General features: G+C 38.1%; 1 protein-coding gene across 3 annotated transcripts in view; it reads left to right on the top strand.

The window, feature by feature from the left end:
* Positions 1 to 21,129, top strand: part of CLCN5 (chloride voltage-gated channel 5) — a 216,888-nt gene that overhangs the window by 159,902 nt on the left and 35,857 nt on the right. The window contains exon 1 of one of the 3 annotated variants that reach the window (XM_066356251.1): positions 15,271 to 15,419. The exons of the other annotated variants lie outside the window; for them this stretch is intronic. Within the exon in view, the coding sequence (XP_066212348.1) occupies positions 15,395 to 15,419 (25 nt within the window). The 5' untranslated portion in view covers positions 15,271 to 15,394. Of the gene's footprint in view, positions 1 to 15,270; positions 15,420 to 21,129 lie in introns of those variants that run through there. 3 annotated transcript variants of the gene reach the window in all.

The following is a 21,129-nucleotide window of genomic DNA, read 5'->3' as shown; positions in this document are numbered from 1 at the left end:
CGAGACCCCAGCTTGAGCATGGGCTCATCTGGTTTGAGCTAAAGCTCACCAGCTTGGACCCAAGGTCTCTGGCTTGAGCAAGGGGTTACTTGGTCTGCTGAAGGCCGGTGGTCAAGGCACATATGAGAAAGCAATCAATGAACAACTAAGGTGTCGCAACAAAAAACTGATGATTGATGCTTCTCACCTCTCTCCATTCCTGTCTGTCCCTATCTATCCCTCTCTCTGACTCTCACTCTGTCCCTGTAAAAAAATAAAAATTAAAAAAGAGAAAAATTAAAAAATGGAACTGTCTTATGTCCCAGCATTTCCACTTCTGGGTATATATTCACAGAAATCCAAAACACTATTTCAAAAGAGTAAATGCATGCCTATGTTCATTGCAGCATTACTTACAATAGCCAAGAGTTGGAAGCAACCCAGGTACCCACTAATAGATGAGGGGATAAAGAAGTGGTGGTATATATATATACAAAGGAATGTTACATGGCCACAAAAAAAGAGTGATATGTTACCATTTGCCACAACATGGTTGGACCTAGAGAGTATTATGCTCAGTAGAATAAGTCATTCAGAAAGACAAATACCATATGATTTCACTTATATATGAAATCTAAAGAACAAAATAAGTGAATAAACAATTGAAACACTCATAGACACAGAGGGAGAACTAACTGGTGATTGCTAGAGGGGAGGGATTGGGGGACTGGGTTTTTGAAAGATATGAGGAAGGTTAGGGGATGGGTGAAAAAGGTGAAGGGATTAAGAAGGACAAGTTGGTAGTTACAGAACAGTCATGGGGATATAAAGTACAGCATAGGAAATAGAGTCAATAATATTACAATAACTATGATGTCAGATGGGTACTAGATTTATTGGGGTGATCACTTAGTAAGTTGTATAATGTCCAATCACTGGGTTATACATCTAAAATTAATATAATGTGTGTTAGCTGTACTTGAAAAATAAAACTAAAAATAAAATAATCTATTTACTATGAAGGAAAAATATCTACAAATATTTAAAATTTTTATATAGTTAGGTATTATCACCCTTTTCTTTTGTCACTTCTGTGTTCCTTGTAATTAGAGAGGACTATATCACTTTAAAATTAAATTTGTATAATTAGTTAAAACTACTGTTTGTTTTTTTAACTGATTGGGATTGCCATTCTCAAAGTAAAGTAAGAGGACCAGAAAATACTGTCAAAATTTATTTAACAAATTTATATTTAGGACATATGACATTTTAGATACTTTGTGATGTTCTGGGCATTAACAAGACACCATCCCTGCCTTGATTCTAGCTAGCTCAACAGATACCTAAAGACTTATGATAGTACCTACCTCTTTGAGTAGTTTTCAGGATTAAATGAGATAATAACATACAAAGTGCTTATAACTAACTGTACCTGGCATTGAGTAAATGCTCAATAAAATGTTAGTTATTACTATTATTATTATTGTTATTTCTGTTATAACCCTATAAGTGTTATAGCTCTTATAAGAACTTAGTAAAAAAGGCATTCTGTGTGTGTATGTGTCTGTCTGTGGAGAATTGGAAAGGATATCATATGTTTGAAAAGGACCTTGAAAGATTGAGTATTTGATAGGAAAAAGAGCATTCCAGGTAAAAAGCAAGATTTTACAGAGATATCAACAGCATAATATACAGAGGTATGAAAAAGGCAGACTATAAGCCCAAATAAGTAAGTAGAAGAGAGTAAAGAGGGGATAAATGGTAATGGAGGGAGACTTGGGTGGTGAACACACAAGATGATATACAGATGGTATATTATAGAATTGTATGCCTGAAACGTATATAATTTTGTTAAACAATGTCACCCCAATAAATTCAATAAAAATAAAAAAATAGGGAAAACAAACAAACAAGAACTGCAGATTCAAAAGGATAACAAGAAATTTGCCTAGTAAATGTATCTAGGTAAGAGACAGAAGGGAACCCCTGAATTTAAAGTTCATAAAAGAAAGGTACTTATTGTTTGGTATTTAGTGATTTTTTATATTTGCCTACTTCTATAATGGAGGCACATGTTTGTGTATCACATTCATTTCTGTGTATTTATAACTGTAGTGAGTCAGTTATAACAATTACTGGCTCTAGCAAAGTGGTCAGTGAGGGTTTCCATAAACTTAAACTGGCTACTTCTCTTTAAGCTTTCTGGCTAAACCAGAGTGGTTTAGCTTAGTTATCATCATTGCTTCTAATAGAAAATTATTTCATATGGCATTTGGACCACCAAAGTACTTTTTGTGTGTTCACCCTGTTCTCAGTAGATGATTGTAGCAAGTGAGTATCCTTAGCTCCCATTTAATAGACTAGGAAACTGAGGCAGCTAAGATTTTGGCATTGTTTGTGATTGTACATTGTTTTTACATGAATAGTCCTTCACCACTTTTCACTAGCCTTGTGGCCATTCTGACCATAAAATAATGATGCTGTTTTTCCATGACCCATGAAAACTAGTCCGGTCACTATATTCTGTAGTGATATTAACTTTTTTGCTTTTATTTTTCATTGTTCCTACTTATTTAACATTTACACATAAGATTTCCTAATTAAAAAAAAAACAAAAAAGATCATAAAGTCATTGATATTTGGTGGTGAAACTGTGAGTAAAATACTACACTTTGTAGCAGGCACAATAGCATATACTGAAAAGATTAGTTAAAATGAGCTTGAGAGGCAGAAATGGTTCTTGTTTTCCAGATGACTAGAGGGATTGACTTATGAGGAATGAAGAAATAAAGTATGCATGGCATGGTTAAATGCATCTGAGGTAGTGTTATTGAGAAGATCAGTTAAACTGTGATAAAAAAAATCTAGGCAAAATATCAAAAGACTCATTGAATTAAGACAACAGGAATGGAGAAAAAAGACTAAGTTTTGTAAATTTTTCAGAGGAGGTCTTAATAGGACCAATTAAATATGGGAAATAAACTAGAAGAGAGTCATGTGTGACTTTAAATTCCAGGCGGAGTATGAGAGCAGGTCATGACCCCCTGGCATGTGACAACGTGCCTGGACCACCCCTGTGAGCCTCAACATAACCTTCCAACATCTCAGGGAAGGAAAAACAATCTTTTAAAATGAAAACCTTGCGGGTACATGAAATCCCAGTAAGTTGTGAAACAGTTCTATTTGTTCTGCCATGCTATCAAAAAAGATTATACTATATCTCCAGAGAGAAATGGAAAACATCTTGGGCTCCAGTTCATGGAAAAACCTACCATCATCACCTCAGTTAGACTATCCCAAACTGTCTGATTCAAGCAGTTACATAGATGGTGCTGGGAGGACAAGGAAAGAGAATTCAAAATTCATCACCTTCATAATACTCAAACTTCCCTAAACACTTAACTTGGGAGAATGGTAATTGTAGCTGCTGCTTTTTTTCCCCATTAGACCAATCTTATTTTATGTAATATATATATATATATTATCTATTATAAATTCTATGGAAAAAATAAAAATACATAATCCCACCTCAGATGAACCTTTCATTCTCAAAATAGGTACAAGTCACAAATGATATAACTTTAAGAAGAATATAAAAAGCAATGACATACCTGCAGCTTTTTGAACTTGAGAAAAAAGTAGATTGTATCAGAAGCTCTGTGGGGCCATAAACCACACACTAAGTTTATATGCTGGACCCTAAAAATCTGGCCTGTGTTGATGTCCACAGCTTTAAGAGCTTCCTTTTAGTTATTTAGTGGGAAAACTTCTGGTCAGATTTTAGAATTTATGCTCTCTAATCTCTCCCTGATTTACTTATTCATTTATTTATATTTTGTCTTAACTAAAGTACATGGATCATTCAGATTTACTTAGTTTTTACCTAATGTCTCATCCAGGTAGGATACCACATTACATTTAGGCGTTCTGTGGCCTCAGGCTCCTCTTGGCTGTCATGGTTTACCAGACTTTCTATGTTTTTGCTGAATTTCATAATTTCAGGGTTATTGGCCAGATGTTTTGTAGAATGTCTCTTGATTGAGATTTGCCTGATTTTTTTTTTTATGACTAGACTGTGGTTATGGGTTTCTTAGAAGAAGACGAGATAAAGTGTCACTTCCCCTGGCTGGATAGTTCAGTTGGTTAAAGCATCATCCTGAATCACAGCGGTTGCTCGTTTGATTCTTGGTTAGGGCATGTATTAGGAACAGACTGATGTTCCTGTCTGTCTCTTTCTCTCTCCCTTTCCTCTCTTGCTAAAATCAATAAATAAACATTAATTTTTTTTAAAAAAACAAAGAACAAGAAGACTAGAGGTAAAGTGTCACTATTAACACATCATATCAAGGCTATGTACTTGTCACTGCTGATGTTGACCTTGGTCACCTAGTTGAGGTGGTTTGTAAGTTTTCTCCACAGTAAAGTTACTCTTTTTTTTTTTACCATTTTCATAAGAACTAGGGGATTATGCTCTATCTTCTTGAGAGTAAAATATCTATAGAAATGAATTGTAGTTGTTCTGCATGGGGAATTTGTCTCTTCTCTTTCATTTATTTATCCAATTACTAACATAGATCAGCAGGAACTCATATGTGTTTTATATTTTAGGTTATAATCCATTACTACTTGATTAATTTTGTTCAAATTTTCCCAGTTTTGTCCATTCAGAGCTCTTTCAAATGGCTGTTTCCCTTTGACATACCCCTGTCACTATTGGGTTTTCTACATGTAGCCATCTGGATCTACATTAAGCTAAACCTGAGATAGAGCTGATGTCTTTCTTTCTAATACATTACTACATGGATCATTCTAGCCTCCTTTCCTGCTTGTTTGTGAAACTTCCAACTTCAGGTAGTAAGAAACTTGGCTCCCACCAACCACTATCCATTAGTTAAAGATTCACTTAATAGTGTATGGTGGTTTTAAAATTGTTAAACCCTGGTTAAATACTCTGTCAACTAGAGTACAATGCTTATACACAATTTCTTTTTTCTCTAGACTTACAGACTCCACTAATTTCCAGTTACTTGGGTCATAACCTTTTTGTGTTATCTCCTTCCGTGAGGCTGTTTCACAAATTTGAAATATAGTTAAGTCTTTTGTCACATTCTGCATTCTATCCTTGGGATTAAAAAAATTGTATATGTTAAGGTTTAGTCTTTGTGTTATAAAGTCCTGTGCATTTTGACAAATGCATAGTGACATGTATCCATTATTACATTATTATGATAGTTTACTGTGCTAAAACTTTCCCTGTGCTTTACCTACTCTACCATCTACCTACCTTCTGATCCCCTGGCAACCACTGATATGTTTTCCATCTCCATAAATTTGCCTTTGACAGAATGTCACATAAATAAAATCATACAGTATGTAGACTTTTCAGATTAGCTTCTTTCGCTTAGCAATATGCATTTAAGATTCTTCCCCTTTTTTTGTAGATTGGTAGTTTATTACTTTTTATTGCTGCATAGTATTTCATTGTCCAGATTTTTATATATTTATCCTATTTGTTCACTGTTTATCTGTTCATTCACCTACCAACTAACAGACGTCTTGGTTTCTTCCAACTTTTGGAAGTTATGACTAAAGCTATTATAAACATCAGTGTGTGGGTTTTGATGTGGATATGTTTTCAAATCAGTTGGGTAAATATATATGTATGCAATTGTTGGATTATATGGTAAGACTATGTTGAGTATTTTAAAGAAATTGCCAAACTGTCTTCCAAAGGGGCTGTACCATTTTGTATTCCCACTAGCAATGAATGTGAGCTCCTGTTACTCCACATCTTTGTGAGCAGTTGACATTGTCAGTGTTTCAGATTTTAGCCATTCTAATAGGTATATAATGGTACCTCTTTATTTTATTTTGCATTTCTCTAATGGCAAATGATGTTAAATATCTTTTTGATATTTGTCAATGGCATATCTTCTTTTCTGTTTAGATCCTTTTTCATTTAAAAAATTTTATTTAGAAAATTAAATTTAATGGTAACATTGATCAATAAGAGTATTTTTTGCTTAGGAGTTTTGCATGTGTATACATAAAAGACACTGTTCTGTAGAGTGTGTGTGTGTGTGTGTGTGTGTGTGTATTGTCCTTGCCAGGTTTTGGTATCAGGGTTATGTTGGCTTCATAAAATTCATTAGGGAGTATTGCTTCTTTTTCTGTTTTTTAGAAGACTTTGAAAAGGATAGTAACCAAATATTCTATGAATGTTTGGTAAAATTCACTAGTGTATCCATCTAACTCTGGACTTTTATTTTGGGGGACCTTCTTGATAGTTGTTTTTCTTTTCTCCCTGCTTATAGGTCTATCTATATTTTCCACTTCTTTGCTTTTATTTCTTTTATGACCCATTCATTTTTTAGATGTCTGTTGTTTAATTTACACATTTTTGTGGGTTTCTTTACTTCCTTTCTGCAGGTGAATTCTAATTTCAAAGCCTTTTGGTCCGAGAATATGCTTGTTATAATTTTAGTCTTGGATTTGTTGAAGTTGTTTTGTGGCCCAAAATATGGTCTATCTTTGAGAATGTTTCATGCATGCTGGAAAAGAATGTATAATCTGGTGCTCTACAATGAAATGTTCCAGAAATGTTTGTCTTTTTGTTTGTTTATTTATTTATTGAGACAGAGAGAGTCAGAGAGAGGGATAGACAGGGACAGACAGACAGGAACGGAGAGATAAGAAGCATCAATCATTAGTTTTTCGTTGCACTTTGTGACACCTTAGTTGTTCATTGATCACTTTCACATATGTGCCTTGACCGCGGGCCTTCAGCAAACCAAGTAACCCCTTGCTCAAGCCAGCGACCTTGGGTCCAAGCTGGTGAGCTTTTGCTCAAACCAGATGAGCCCACATTCAAGCTGGTGACCTCGAGGTCTCGAACCTGGGTCATTCTGCATCCCAGTTCAACGCTCTATCCACTGCGCCACCGCCTGGTCAGGCCAGAAATGTTTATTATATCCACTTGTTCTAGTGTGTTGTTTAAAGCTGATATTTCTTTATTGATTTCATTTTTATATGATATATCAAGCTGTGATGTGCTGATAACTCCAAACATGATTGTGTTTTTTTGTATCTCTTTTGTTCTGTTAGTAGAGTTCTTATTTATTTTTGTGCTCCCTTTATCATTATGAAATGTCCATCTTTGTTTCTTGTTACCTTTGTTGTCTTGAGCTCAGCATTGTTAGATATGACTTTTGCTACACCTGTTTTACTTTGGGAATTATTTGCTCTAAGTCTTTCCATAGGCTTGGAAAGTTCTCATCAATTATTTGTTTGAATAGGCTCTCCATTCCCTTCTCCCTCTTTTCTTCTTTTGATATACACATTATTCTTATATTGCTCTTTCTGATGGAGTCAGACAATTCTTTTAGAGCTCTTTCATTATTTTAAATGCTGTGTCCTTCTCTTCTCTCTGTTGTATCTCTAGTTGCCTGCCTTCTATGTCACTGATTCTCTCCTCTATCTGGCCTGTTCCATTAGCTAAACTTGCTAACTCATTTTTCAGTTCATGTATTGCATTCTTCATCTCTGTTTGGTTATTTTTTAAAGTTTCAATCTTCTTAGTAAAGTACTTATTTTATTTATTAATTTGTCTTTTGAGCTCATCAAATTGCCCATTCATGTTTTCTTGTATCTCATTAAGTGATTTCAGAACTTCAATTTTGAATTCTCTATCATTTAACTCTAAGGTTTTCATGTGATTGAGATTGCTTTCTGAAGATTTTTTGTTTTCTTCCTGGAATATGTCTCTGTCTTGTGCAGTGATGGTGTTTTATTTCTTCTTCCTTGATGGCATTTGAGAGCAGCATTGTTATGAACTCTTAACAAAAAACAACTAAAAATGAAAAATAAATATTGGAAAAATGCAATGAAAAATATAAAATTTAAAAAATAATGACAAGTAAAAAAGAAAAACCAAAGAAAACAAAGGGATAAATAAAAATATAAAACAAACAAACCACCCACAAAATATAAGAATAAAAATGTAAAAATGAAAGAAAATGGAATTCAAAAGAGGAAAAGAGAAAAAAAAATAGTTTTAAGAGGTTACTGTTTTCTTTCAGTAGGTGTCACTGTATTACAAGTTTTTAGCTCTGTGGAATTACTGGGCTGACCTCTGCTGCAATGTTTCTGTGGCATTGATGTAGGGGAGCTGCAGTTGCATTGGGTGGGTTATGTTTGAAGGCTTTATGGCTTTATAGCTTTAGCAATGGTGATCTTAGGCCTCCTGTGCTCCTACCCATGTATCAAGAGACCAGGAGACCAGATGTAGATCACCTCTGTTCTTCAATGGAGAGAGTGGCTCTGAAGAGTTAACTGTGGGGTCTGTCTCTGCCACTCTCTGTTCCTGCAAGGTGAGGGAGGCAAGATCTGTGAGGCTAAGGGGTTGCATTTTGTTTTCTCTTTCTCTGCAGCAAATGCAGGCTGTGGGAAGACCATAGGGACACTAGCTGTGACTCCTTATTCTGCCAGTGCAGCTTTGGTTTAGTATCACCGTTTTTGCTCCTCAGTCTCACTATTCTTCCTGGCAGGAGACCCAGTCACTCCGAACTTACCTCTCCATAGCCCCAGCATACAAAATATAGACTGTCTGAGCTTCTCTTCTCTCCATAGTCCCAACAGAGAAAAAAAAAAGTAGTCACTCTGGGCTTCTTTCTTCTCTATAATCCCAGCACAGAAGAAAGAAAAAAAGCCAGCTACTCTGGTCTTCTCTCCAGGGTGGACTGCGAGTATATTTTATCTTCTGCCCCCCTTTTCAGCCCTTTCCACCTTTAGTACATTTGGTTCACAGATCTTTCAGGCATGGCTGCGTGCCCAGCTGGGGTTCCTTTGCTGCATTATTGTTGTTCAATTTATTGAAATTTCAATGGGAGGTATCAGCGGTATCTCGCATGCTGTCATTCTGATGTCAGGTAAAATTTTGTTTTATTGATTGATTATATATAGAGAGTATGGGACAGAGGGAGAAAGAGAGAGAGAGACAGAAAGAGACAGGAACATTGAGGTGTTCCTGTATATTCCCTGATCAGGGATTGAACCAGCAACTTCTGCACTTTGGGACAATGCTCTAACCAACTGAGCTATCTAGCCTGAGCTTTGTAAATGATTTTTTTTTATTTTTAAACTACAGTTGACATACAATATTATATTAGTTCCATGTTTACATCCCAGTGATAACACATTATACAACCTATGAAGTGATCATCCCAATAAATCCCATACCCGTCTGACACCATACACAGTTATTAAACTTTTATTGGCTACATTCCCTATGCTGTACTTTATATCCCCATGACTATTCTGTAACAACTAATTTGTACTTCTTAATCCTTTAACCTTTTTCATATATCTCCAAACCTCCCCTCAGTTTGTTCTCTGTATCTGAATCTTTTTTTGTTCTGTTTGTTCGTTTGTTTTTTAGATTCAATTGTTGATAGATATGTATTTTTTTGTGTGTGACAGAGACAGACAGAGAGACAGAGAGAGGGACAGATAGGAACAGACAAATAGGAAGGGAAAGAGACAAGAAGCATCAATTCTTTGTTGCAGCTCCTTATTTGTTCATTGATTGCTTTCTCATATGTGCCCTGACTAGGCGCTACAGCAGAGCAAGTGACCCTTTGCACGACCCAGTGACCTTGGGCTCAAGCCAGTGACCTTTGGCTTCAAGCCAGCAACCTTTTGGCTCAAGCCAGCGACCATGTAGTTAGTCATATCCTTGATCCCACGCTCAAGCCTGTGACCTTGGGGTTTCAAATCTGTGTCATCTGTGTCCCAGTCAAATGCTCTATCCACTTTGCCACTGCCTGGTCAGTTGATAGATATGTATTTATTGCCATTTTATTGCTCATATTTTTTTCTTTTTATTTTCTTCTTCTTAAAGAAGACCCTTTAACATTTCATGTAATACTGGTTTGGTGGTGATAAACTCCTTTAGCTATTTCTTATCTTGGAAATTCTTTATATGTTCTTTGATTCTAAATGATCGCTTTGCTGGGTAGAGTAATCATTGTTGTTGGTTCTTGCTTTTTATCATTTTGAATAATCCTTGCCATTCACTCTGGCCTGCAAAGTTTCTGTTGAGAAATCAGCTGATTGTTTTATGGGAGCTCCCTTGTAGGTAACTGTCTTTCTGTTTCTTCTTTTAAGATTCTCCCTTTGTCTTTAGCCTTTTCAGGTTAACTGTGATATGTCATGGCATGGATTTCTTTGGGTTCATCTTGTTTGGGACTCTCTTTGCTTCCTGGACTTATATGTCTGTTTCCTTCACCAGGTTAGGGAAGTTTTCTGTCATTATTTTTTCAAATAGGTTTCCCATTTCTTTCTCTCTCTCTTCTCCTTCTGGCACCCCCATGATGTGAATGTTGGTACACTTGAAGTTGTCCCAGAGGCTCCTTACACTGTCTTCATTTTTGTTGGATTCTTTTTTCTTTTTGCTGTTCTGATTAGGTGTTTTTTGTTTCCTTATATTCAAAATCACTGATTTTATTCTTATTCTTGGTTTCATCTACTTTACTGTCAAGTCCCTGTAAATTGTTTTTCATTTCAGTTCATGTATCTTTCATTTCTGATTGGTTCTTTTTTATTGTTTCTATGTTGTTGCTTTTTTTCATGCTATTGAAATTCTAATTTCTTTCAGCATCTTTATAAACATTGTTATGAACTCTGTATTTGGTAGTTTGCTTGCCTCCACTTCATTTAGTTCTTTTTTTGGAGATTTACTTTGTTCTTTCATTTGGGACCTGTTTCTTTGTCTCTGCATTTTGGCTGCTTCCTTATGTTTGTTTCTATGTATTAGGTAGATGTGCTATGTCTCCCAGATTTGACAGAGCAACTTGTATAGTGAGTGTCCTATAGGGTTCTGTGGCCATCCTCCCCAGTCACCTAGGTTGGGCACTCTAGGTGCACCCCTGTGTGTTCTCTGTGCACTATCCTTTTATGGTTGAGCCTTGATTGCTTTTGGTGCCACTAGTAGGGATTTATCTCTATGCCCTCAGGCCTGGAGTCCCAGGCATTTGTCTCAAAGGGCCTCAGGTTTGAGGACCAGCTGTGACTACAGTGTAGGAACTGCTCTGCTGGATTCAACCCTATGAAGCAGGACTTGCTTTAGTGAGGCTTTGATGCTTACTGATTTTATACCTTGAGTGTGTCACTTGTGGAAGTAGTAGGGTTGTAATCTGGCATGGTCTGAAACTGGCTACAAGGTACAATGGCTCTGGAGCCTTTTAGGAGGTGCAAGGTCAGCCACCACCTGTGACCTGCTTGGGGCTACCTAGCACAAGCTACAGTGTGATGTGAAGATGGCTGCTACTTGTGTTGGGCTTTCAGGTGCCCAGGAGAAACCAAGCTACAAACCAAGGCTGGATGCTGCTAGTGCTGGACCAGGATCCACTTAGAAAAGAGGTACAGTGTACATAGCAGTCAGATGTGAGATTTTAGGAAAGTATGAAGCATGAGGCAAGAGGGGCCATTTGTATGGAAAAACCACTGGAAATGGCTTGTGTTGGCCTACAACAGTGGTAGTCACCCTGGTCCCTACTGCCCACTAGTGGGCATTCCAGCTTTTATGGTGGGTGGTAGCGGAGCAACCAAAGTATAAATAAAAAGATAGATTTAGCTAGAGTAAGTTGTTTTATAAAGATTTATTCTGCCAAACTTAGTGAAAATCCAACATAAAGTACTTGGTAAGTAATTATTATTATATGCTTTTACTTGCTATAACTCTGCTTTATAAATTTTATAAAGTAAAGTTACTTCCCTACTTTATAAATCACCATTACTGTGGAACCGGTGGGCAGTTAGAAAATTGTACTACTAACAGAGATACAAAAGTGGGCAGTAGGTATAAAAAGGTTGACTACCCCTGGCCTACAGGTTAGGTGGGGTGGGGTCTGAGGGAATCATCAGGGTGGGGCAAACAGTGTGAGTCAGGTTGATGGGAGACTGAGATATGATGTTTGCCTGTGGGCTGGGGTGATGGTCTTAGAAGAGAAACAGTACACTTTTGTGTGGCAGAAAGCTGCATCTCCAATTCCTACCTTGATGCCTGACAACTCATTTCCTCCATGTATGTCTCTGGTCACTTTCAAGCTACTACCCTAGCACTGGAGCTCAGAGGGAGTGAGTCCAAGTAAGCCTGTGCATGGGCCCTTTAAGATAAATTCCTGGGTGTAAAGCCAGGAGGCACGGCCAGGGCTATCAGGGCTGCCATCACAGCCGCCCAGCCCGTGCAGGTTCGCATTGGATTCGGACAGTCGGTAAAGAAACAGCGGAGCCAAAAACTGGTGGGCCATAGCCTTTAATCCTACCTTGCACCCGGCGGGCAAGTAAAAATACACACTGGGCTCCAAAACCCAGTCACATTCAGTGCTCACAAAGCCACTGACTTATCCGAGTTTCCTAGAATCAAAGGTTTCTAGCTCACCAACCTTATTCTCCTCAGTTCCCCATCTCCTTCCTTATCCCAGATACAAACTCTACACAGACTGGCATCTCACTCAGTACTCCGCCATCTTGGCTGCTTCTCCTGGCCTACTCCACGTGGCCTCCTTCTGCTCTCCTCTGCTCTCTCTTGCTAATCTCAGGAACCAAGCGCACAAACTCCCGCTCCGTCCCTATTTTATAGTGTAGAAATCCAAACCCTTAATCCAATATACAAAATAGGGAAGTTTCTAATACAAAGTCACTTCTCTGAGGCATGATTGGATTGTACCGCCCTACATCAAAAAAGGGTAGGAAAGGCTTAATCCCAAAACCAAGCCCCAGGCTACAATGATTCTGCCTGCCTTTAGCCCACCCCCAACACACATTAATATCACCTGGGCTACAGCCTCCTCGTGTCATCTTTAACAAAGTGAGCATAATACATTTTATCTGCCCAACACTGGGACTCCAGCAGCCCTCTGTCTTACTCAGTCACAATACCCCCCTCCCCGATTTTTACAGTTATGAGTTATGGGGATTTCCCTTCCTGGCTCTGGGACATTGGGCTGGGAGGCTGAGTATGGGGCTGGGACCCCTTGCTTCTTACAGGGGACCTCCACAGCTGAGATAACCTTCCTGATTTTTATCTACCATTAGTGTATTGTGGGACCAGCCTATTCCATTTCTCTGCCCCTTTTACCAATCTTGATGTGGCTGCTTCTTTTTGTTTTTTTTTTTTTTTTTAATTTAAATTTTATTTTCTTTATTAATTTTTAGAGAGAGGAAGAGAGAGAAAAACATTGACCCACTATTCCATTTATTTATATATTCATTGATTGATCCATATATGTGCCCTGACCAGGGATTGAGTTACTGGGCCAGGGCAATGTGGCTTTGTCTTTAATTCTTGTAAAGCCAGTAGCCAGGGCCACCATCACAGCAGCCTGGCACATGCAGGTTCGCATTGGATTCAGACAGTCGGTAAAGAAACAATGGAGCCAAAAATTGATGAGCCATCATTTTTAATCCTAGCTTGCACCCGGCGGGCAAGTAAAAACACACACTGGGCTCCAAAACCCACTCACATTCAGTGCTCACAAAGCTACTGACTTATCCAAGTTTCCTAGAATCAAAGGTTTCTAGCTCACCAGACTTATTCACCTCTGTTCCCCATCTCCTTCCTTTTCCTTGCACAAATTCTGCACAAACTGGCTTCTCACTCAACACTCCGCCATCTTGGCTGCTTCTCCTAGCCTCCCCCACATGGCCACTTTCCACTCTCCTGTCTGCTCTCTCCTCTAATGTTAATCTCAGGAACCAAGAGAGCAAGCTCCTGTTCTGCCTCCATTTTATAGTGTAGATTCATAACCTTTAATCCAATATACAAAATAGGGAAGTTTCTAATACAAAGTCACTTATCTGGGGCATGATGGGATTTGTACCACCCCACATCAAAACGGGTGGGAAAGGCCTAATCCTAAAACCAAGCCCCAAGCTACAAGGATCCTGCCTGCCCGCAGCCCACAGAGACACACATTAATATCACCTGGGCAATGGCCTCCACATGGGCAGCGTTATCTTTAACAAAGTAAGCATAATACATTTTATCTGCCCAACAATTCTCTAGTTGTAGGACTTTAATTCAGCCAGAGATGGTTCTGAATGATGGTTGTTCTGTAGTTTTGTTGTACTTTTGATGTGGGAGAATTTGAGTAACTCATTTACCAATGCTGCCCTCTTGACCAGAGTCAGATTTTTCCAGATTTTTCTTCTTTTCTAATATTTGCATTTTAATGGTATAAATTTCTCTCTAAACACTGCTTTTTCTGCATCCAACAGATTTTGACATGTTATGTTTTCATTTTCATTCACTGATATATATTTACTTATATATATTTAAGATTTTATTTATTTTAGAGGAGGGAGGGAGGGAGGGAGAGAGAGAGGGAGAGAGAGAGAGAGAGAGAGAGAGAGAGAGAGAGAAGTGGGGGAGGAGCAAGAAGCATCAACTCCCATATGTGCCTTGACCAGGCAAACCCGGGGTTTTGAACTGGTGACCTCAGAGTTCCAGGTTGACGTTTTATCCACTGTATCACCATGGGTCAGGCTACTACTTCAAAATATTTTAAAATCTGTCTTGAGATTTCTTTGACCAAGGGGTTATTTGAAGTGTGTTGTTTAATTTGCAGATGTTCCAGCTATTTTTCTGTTATTGATTTCTAGTTTAATTCCATTTTGTTAGGATTTATGGTAAATTGGCTGGAAGTTGGGCTATGTTTAATGTTTGGTGTAACTATCAGTGCCCGAGGGCTAAATTCCTATAGTGTCCTTGTTTTTAGCTCCCCTTTTGATTTTGAGTTTCCTTCAGTACAACTCCTTGATAGAGATTCTGTGTCTTGCAGTTCTTTCAGCTGTAATTAACAGTTGTTATACTAGAGCCCTGTTGGTGTGGTGGTAAGGTATGGGGGAGAAGGTCATTTTGTAATCTTCTGATTAAATTTCAGTGTCTGCTGGGCCTGTGTCTTATGGCTGTGGCTGTCACAAGTTTTATTCCAGTGGTATATATTATTGTTCTCCCTGTCCCCTAGACCTTAGCTTTTTCAACCCACTTCCTGGAAGCCCAGGACCCTGTTTACTCTGCTTTTCCCCCATTGTAGGTGAAACAAGAAAGCTGGGAAGGGAGGGTACTGGAGTGAGAGGAATGCCCTTCCCCCAAGTTGGATAAAGTTCAGCCAAAGAATTTTTCCCTGGAGCATATAGGCCTTTGTTACAGAGAGCTCTGGGATATTTCACAGTGATTACTCTTTACCTCCTGGAGCCAGGAGAGGCTCATTCTTGAATCTTCACTGAGAACTTAATGTAGTACCTGGAGGTAGAGCCCACAGAAGTGTAGGCCACAGTTTCTCACTCTCAAGCAAGTCCCCACTTAACCTTCAGCAATTCATCAAAGCTGCACACATCTAAATGTCCCTATGAGATGGTTCCAGCGTTTTCTACTCTAGGTAAGCAGATCTGAGCTGTGCCTCTTTTTATAAGCCTGTCTTTTCAAATTTGGGGGTTGCAGTTTTCCCTGAGCTCTCTGGTGGGCCCAATAAAAGACTGATTTTACAGTTTGTCTAATTTGTTCAGTTTGTTGTAAGGATAGCAGTGACAACTTCTAAGCTCTTTATTTGCCAAGAGCTGAATCTGGAAGCTCTCCATTTCTTTTTCAATTAGGGACCACTTTGGTCTCTTCTCAAAAGGAAAGAAAAAATATTTAAAGGCCCTTGGCAGTACTGTAAATCCTGAGTAAATTATTTTTAAACTTACCTTGTTCCAATTTGTGGCATGGGCTTGAGGAAAGGATTGCTGTAATGTTTAGGAGTGTGTGCTGGATGTTTCTGGGGTCTGTGGCTAGCAGGTACTATAAGGATACTGCATCTGTATTGGTATAGCTTTAGTTAACAATATGCCAGAATCATTTGTTCCCAGGTTGTTCTATATTTCATTGATGACCTGAGTCTTATTTTTTGTTTTTAAAAATTGGGAGTACCATTTTACGATTTTGCCAGAAGAGTGTTCTCAGATAACTGTGCAATCAAAATACCATTTGCAATTCCTCAAAGCTGAGATCTTCTCAAAAGTCATTTAGCACAGTGTATAAGCGAACAAAAAAATTATTACTAAAATGAAAGAGGATGAGAATTGGAAAGTGACATATCTAGTGAGTTGAGCAGCTAGGGTTAGAATTTGTATCTTCTCTCTGCTGAACAATAGGTCTGATCAGGAAGACTTTCTTCCCATTGACTTTCACTGAAAAACTTAGTAAACCATCTTCCCCTTGGTGCTTTCCTCTGGTGTTCTCCAGAAATTGTCATCTACTTAGTTTCTAAATAACCCACTAGTCTGCCTTTCAGAGTGGAAGTCTGTCCTTTGCATTGCCCCTTCTCTACTCTTCTAGTTGTGTATCATTTTTTTTCTTTTTAAAACCACTTATATAACACATAAATACATCTTACTATAAAGATTCAAACAGTACACATGTATACAAAATTTAAACCCTCTCGACTTCCCTTTTCAGAGTTAGCCCCCAAAATAATTCAATGTGACTTTTTCAATTATTTTTCTATCCAGTTAACACAGAGATACTTTATTTAAAAAAACATTCTACTTATTATTTTGTAACTTTTCACATAATATATTTGGGGGATTTTTTTATTTCAGTACACATCAGTCTACTTCTTTCCTTTCATTATTCCCCCATCACTGGACTCTTTCATTGTTTCCAGGTTTTTCAATGACTAACAGTATTGCAATGAATAAAATGCATACGTTGGTGTACACAAGTACAAATGATTCTTTAAGAGCAGTTCCTAGATTTCATATAAAGTTTTTTTTTTTTTTAATTTTAACTCACTTTCTGACCATGACATCACACTATTCCCATGAATTAAATAAGAATCTCCTAATTGGTACTTCCTCTCTTAAAGTTTTTTCCCCACCAATGAATAATGGCTAATCTCTTATCCCCAACTTTTTTTTTTTGAGATTAATAAACCAATGTTGACATAGTATAGGAGGACTGGAGAATTGCTGCTTCTAAAACAATAATTTACAAGTAATTACACAGGAACATGCCAATCAAAGGGTTTCCCAACACTGCAATGTAGTGTGCATTTTAAGACAGCATCTCCCTACCCATTACATTCCCCAGTCCATTTTTTTTAGTCCCATAAACATGTAAATTTTATTAAGGAAGGAATGAAGAGCAAGTAATGGAGAAAATAGCTATTTCCTTTACATGGACAACCTGTTCAGCAGCTTTGTCAAATCTAGCCCTTTTACTACAAGTTCTCCATTGATTTTTGTGGCATTGTAGATACCAAGTCTGCAGATACCAAGCCATAACCCTTAGGCAATTTTTCCTAACTAGTAATTCTGGAAGTTAGCACCCTGGCTCCACTAATCGTGAAACTTCCAGGTTAGAGCAGATACTGGGATAGGAGACATAACAGGTACACCCCAAGCAAATGAGTACAACCCATTGGGGATAGAGCTGTATCTAATGGGAAATGAGTCAGAAGGTGATATTAGAATCTAGACTTATGCCTTTGCCCTATCCCTTCTGCCATGCTCCCTCTTCTTGTTTACTTTGTATAACTCAAATTTCATCTCAATTGTACAAATCAGAGATTTGGTTGCACTTTCTGCAATTCTGTACCCACATCTCTCATTATTTATTCTCTAGCTCTCAGCCCAGTTGAGATAGAGCTTTTCCTCTCTGTTATCCTTCCCCTCTCTAAACAATTTCAAGTTTTAACCTGCTGTGATCAGGACACAGCATTCAGTCTCTATATGAAATGAGTGCATGGGGAGAACTCAAAACAACACAAGCACTGGCCAGTCAGTTTGGATGTAAGACATAGGAATGGGCAGTGTCCTGAACCCTCCTGGTGTTCCAGCTGCTGTGTCATGGGAACATTCAGGAGCCACCTAGGAGAAAGTTGAATGGGAGAAGAGTCCTTGGAAAAGAGTGATTACTTATCTGTAGCTAGGGAGGTATTTCAATATTTCACATCAGTTTGGCTGTACATATGTGTACCAATAGCATAGTTGCCCTGAATAAGTGTTCCAAGAGCCAAACTAATATTGTATATTAAAACATAACATGGCCCTGTGATACTATGCAGAGCTTAGATGGAAGGGCTACTCCACCAAAATTTGCTTTTAGGCCATTGAGTTTGGGTAAGTGGAAAAGCAAAATAGAAGCAAAATGGAAGCACACATTGATACATAGAAAGATCCTAGAAATGTTGACTAATTATTGGGACTTAAGCTGGTATATATTCTCAAATATAGAGGTAAATGGAATGTGAAAGGTTTCATGACTTATGGGGAGATCTAGAATGCATGAGCCAATAAAGAAGGGAAGGGGGCCTGACCTGTGGTGGCGCAGTGGATGAATCATTGACCTGGAATGCTGAGGTTGCCGGTTCAAAACCCTGGGCTTGCCTGGTCAAGGCACATATGGGAGTTGATGCTTCCTGCTCCCTCCCCCCTTCTCTTTCTCTTTCTCTCTTCTCTAAAATGAATAAATAAAAAATTTTTTTAAAAAAAAGAAGGGAAGGGGGTGCAGGCATGGAAATGATAATGGCATAAAATTGGCTCTTAGTATCTGAGTACTTGCTATTAATGAGGGTAAAATTTAAATGATCCCAGGATGAGTATCTGCTGTTGTATGCTAAGTGGAGTGTTGAATTTTTTTTTGTAGATGTGGTTCTAGTCTTGCAAAATTACAATATATCCCTGTAAAAACTGAAATACATTTTATAAAACATTGGATTGTTTAAAGTCCTGTGATATGTACCAATGGCCCTGCCCCATTTATTTCAATACTTATTTCTGTCTTTAGGTTGCTGCGTATAAGTGCATCTCACACAGCTGTGATATTACTGAAGCGGGGCTTTAGGGTGGGTGCACAAGGTTTCTTTCCATCCTGTTTCCCCTTGTGTTTGTGTTAGTGTTTAACTAGTTCATTTAATCAGTTACTGTTCAGCCCCCAGGTAAATTTCTAATGGCATATTGGTTAGGGATTAAAATAAACATTATTCTTAAATAGCAATTTACTTTCTTGTATTTTAAGAGCTTTCTAGTTCGAAGTATCATGTGATTTTTTCAGAAAAATATTAGAACGTGGTTTCCATAAAGAGAAATGAGCTAAATGCATTCATTTATATGCCTCCTCATTCAAGCAGTGTGTTTCTAAAGACCCATTGTTAAGTTTTTAGACCTAAGACTACCTTACTGGGAAAGCTGTTTCAATATATCCTTTTTGTTTCTGACTAGTTTTCTGTATTCACCCTCCTCCCCCAGGGACTCAAGTAATAAAAATTAGTCTTTTAGGGACTTTTCTTCTGTTAGTCAAGTTGAGATCTAATTATACTTAAATAAATTTTCTTTTAGAGCATAGAATTATTTTATATGTAACTTAGGGCACACTGTACCTTGAAAACCTGAGGTAAACTTTACTTTTTTTTTTTTGTATAGAGAAAAAACTTAGACTTACTTAAGTACCCAAATTTGACATTTAGGATTGTTTGATTTTCCTCTACCTTCCTTGGCAGAATATTTACACACTGGAAGCTTAACTCTTAATACACAATTTTTTTTATTATTTTATTTATTTATTTTATTCATTTTATTTGGGGGGGGGTATTTTTCCAAAGTGAGAAGCAGGGGGAGGCAGACAGACTCCAGCATGTACCTGACCGGGATCCACCTGGCATGCCCACCAGGGGACGATGCTCGGCTCATCTGGGGCTGTTGCTCTGTTGCAACCAGAGCCATTCTAGTGCCTGTGGTGGAGGCCATGAAGCCATCCTCAGTACCTAGGCCAACTTTGCTCCAGTGGAGCCTTGGCTGCAAGTGGGGAAGAGAGAGAGAGAAAGGAGAGAGGAAAGGGTGGAGAAGCAGATGGGTGCTTCTCCTGTGTGTCCTGGCTGGGAATCAAACCCCGGACTTCCACATGCCAGGCTGATGCTCTACCGCTGAGCCAACCAGCCAGGGCCTATATATTCTATTTTTTAACAATATTAAGTGAGAGTAGGTGAGATAGAGAGACACATTTCCACATGCAACCCTACTGGGACCCACCCAGCAAACTCCTTCTGAGGCTGATGCTCTGCCCATCTGGGGCCATGCTGAGAACTAAGCTATTTGTAGTGCTGGAGGCAGAGGCTCCACGGAGCCATCATCAGTGCCCAGGCTGACATGCTTGAATCAATCAAGCCATGACTGCAGGAGGGAAAGAGAGAAAAAAAAGAGAGAAAGAGAAGGGGAAGGGGGAGAAGCAGAGGGTTGCCTCTTCTGTGTTCCCTGACTGGGAATCGAACCCAGGACTTCTGCAGTTCAAGTCAACGCTCTACCACTGAACCAACCAGCCAGGGCCAATACACGATTTCTTGAAAAGCCATTTGCATTTTATTACTTTCATATTACTTTCTTTGTATTTTAGTAGTTCGTTCTGAATGGGTAGGTAATTTGTGCTATCATTTTGACAACTAAGTCTTATGAATTTACTGTTTCTTTTTATTAAATAAGAAAATTCTAACAGAGAAAAAGAAAAGAAAACAACTGGTTATGAGCTGTGACCCACAAATAAAGCTATTTATCATCAAGTCAGATATTTTAGACACTTCCATGAAAGAGTGCCAATAATTTAATCCTTCTCATCAATGAAACCTACAATAGTGGTAATATCATTGTCATCATCATTACTATACATTTTTAAATATTTCATTTTTCTTATTCTAAACATTTTGATGGGCATTTTAAAATTCTTAGTCCACATTTGTGCCAAATGCCCATGAAGTGGTCTTCATATGCTGAATGTTTGTAAGATTGCTGTAGGAGTCACATTTTGGAAATCAGAAAATGATCTAATGAGATCTCTGTTCCAGAAAGATAATTGTGCTTGTCCCAAAATATTAATTATATTATTGTGTTTCTAGCATAGGATACATTAATAGTTGGTAAGCATTTCCTTGTTTTACTTTCACAATAATATCAATTGACTTACATCTGGCAGTCTATATAATGAACATGTACTAGAGATTTAAAATGTGGCAGAGAAGGAAATGGGTAAGTAGAAAAGGGTAAAAGAAATATAACATCAAACTTTGAATCCCAGTGCCTCATTTCTTAATCTGAATTATAATTAAACCCTATTTTAGT

Source organism: Saccopteryx leptura, chromosome X (assembly GCF_036850995.1).
Source record: "Saccopteryx leptura isolate mSacLep1 chromosome X, mSacLep1_pri_phased_curated, whole genome shotgun sequence".
NCBI lineage: Eukaryota > Metazoa > Chordata > Mammalia > Chiroptera > Emballonuridae > Saccopteryx > Saccopteryx leptura.
This window is presented reverse-complemented; position numbering and strand designations above follow the sequence as displayed.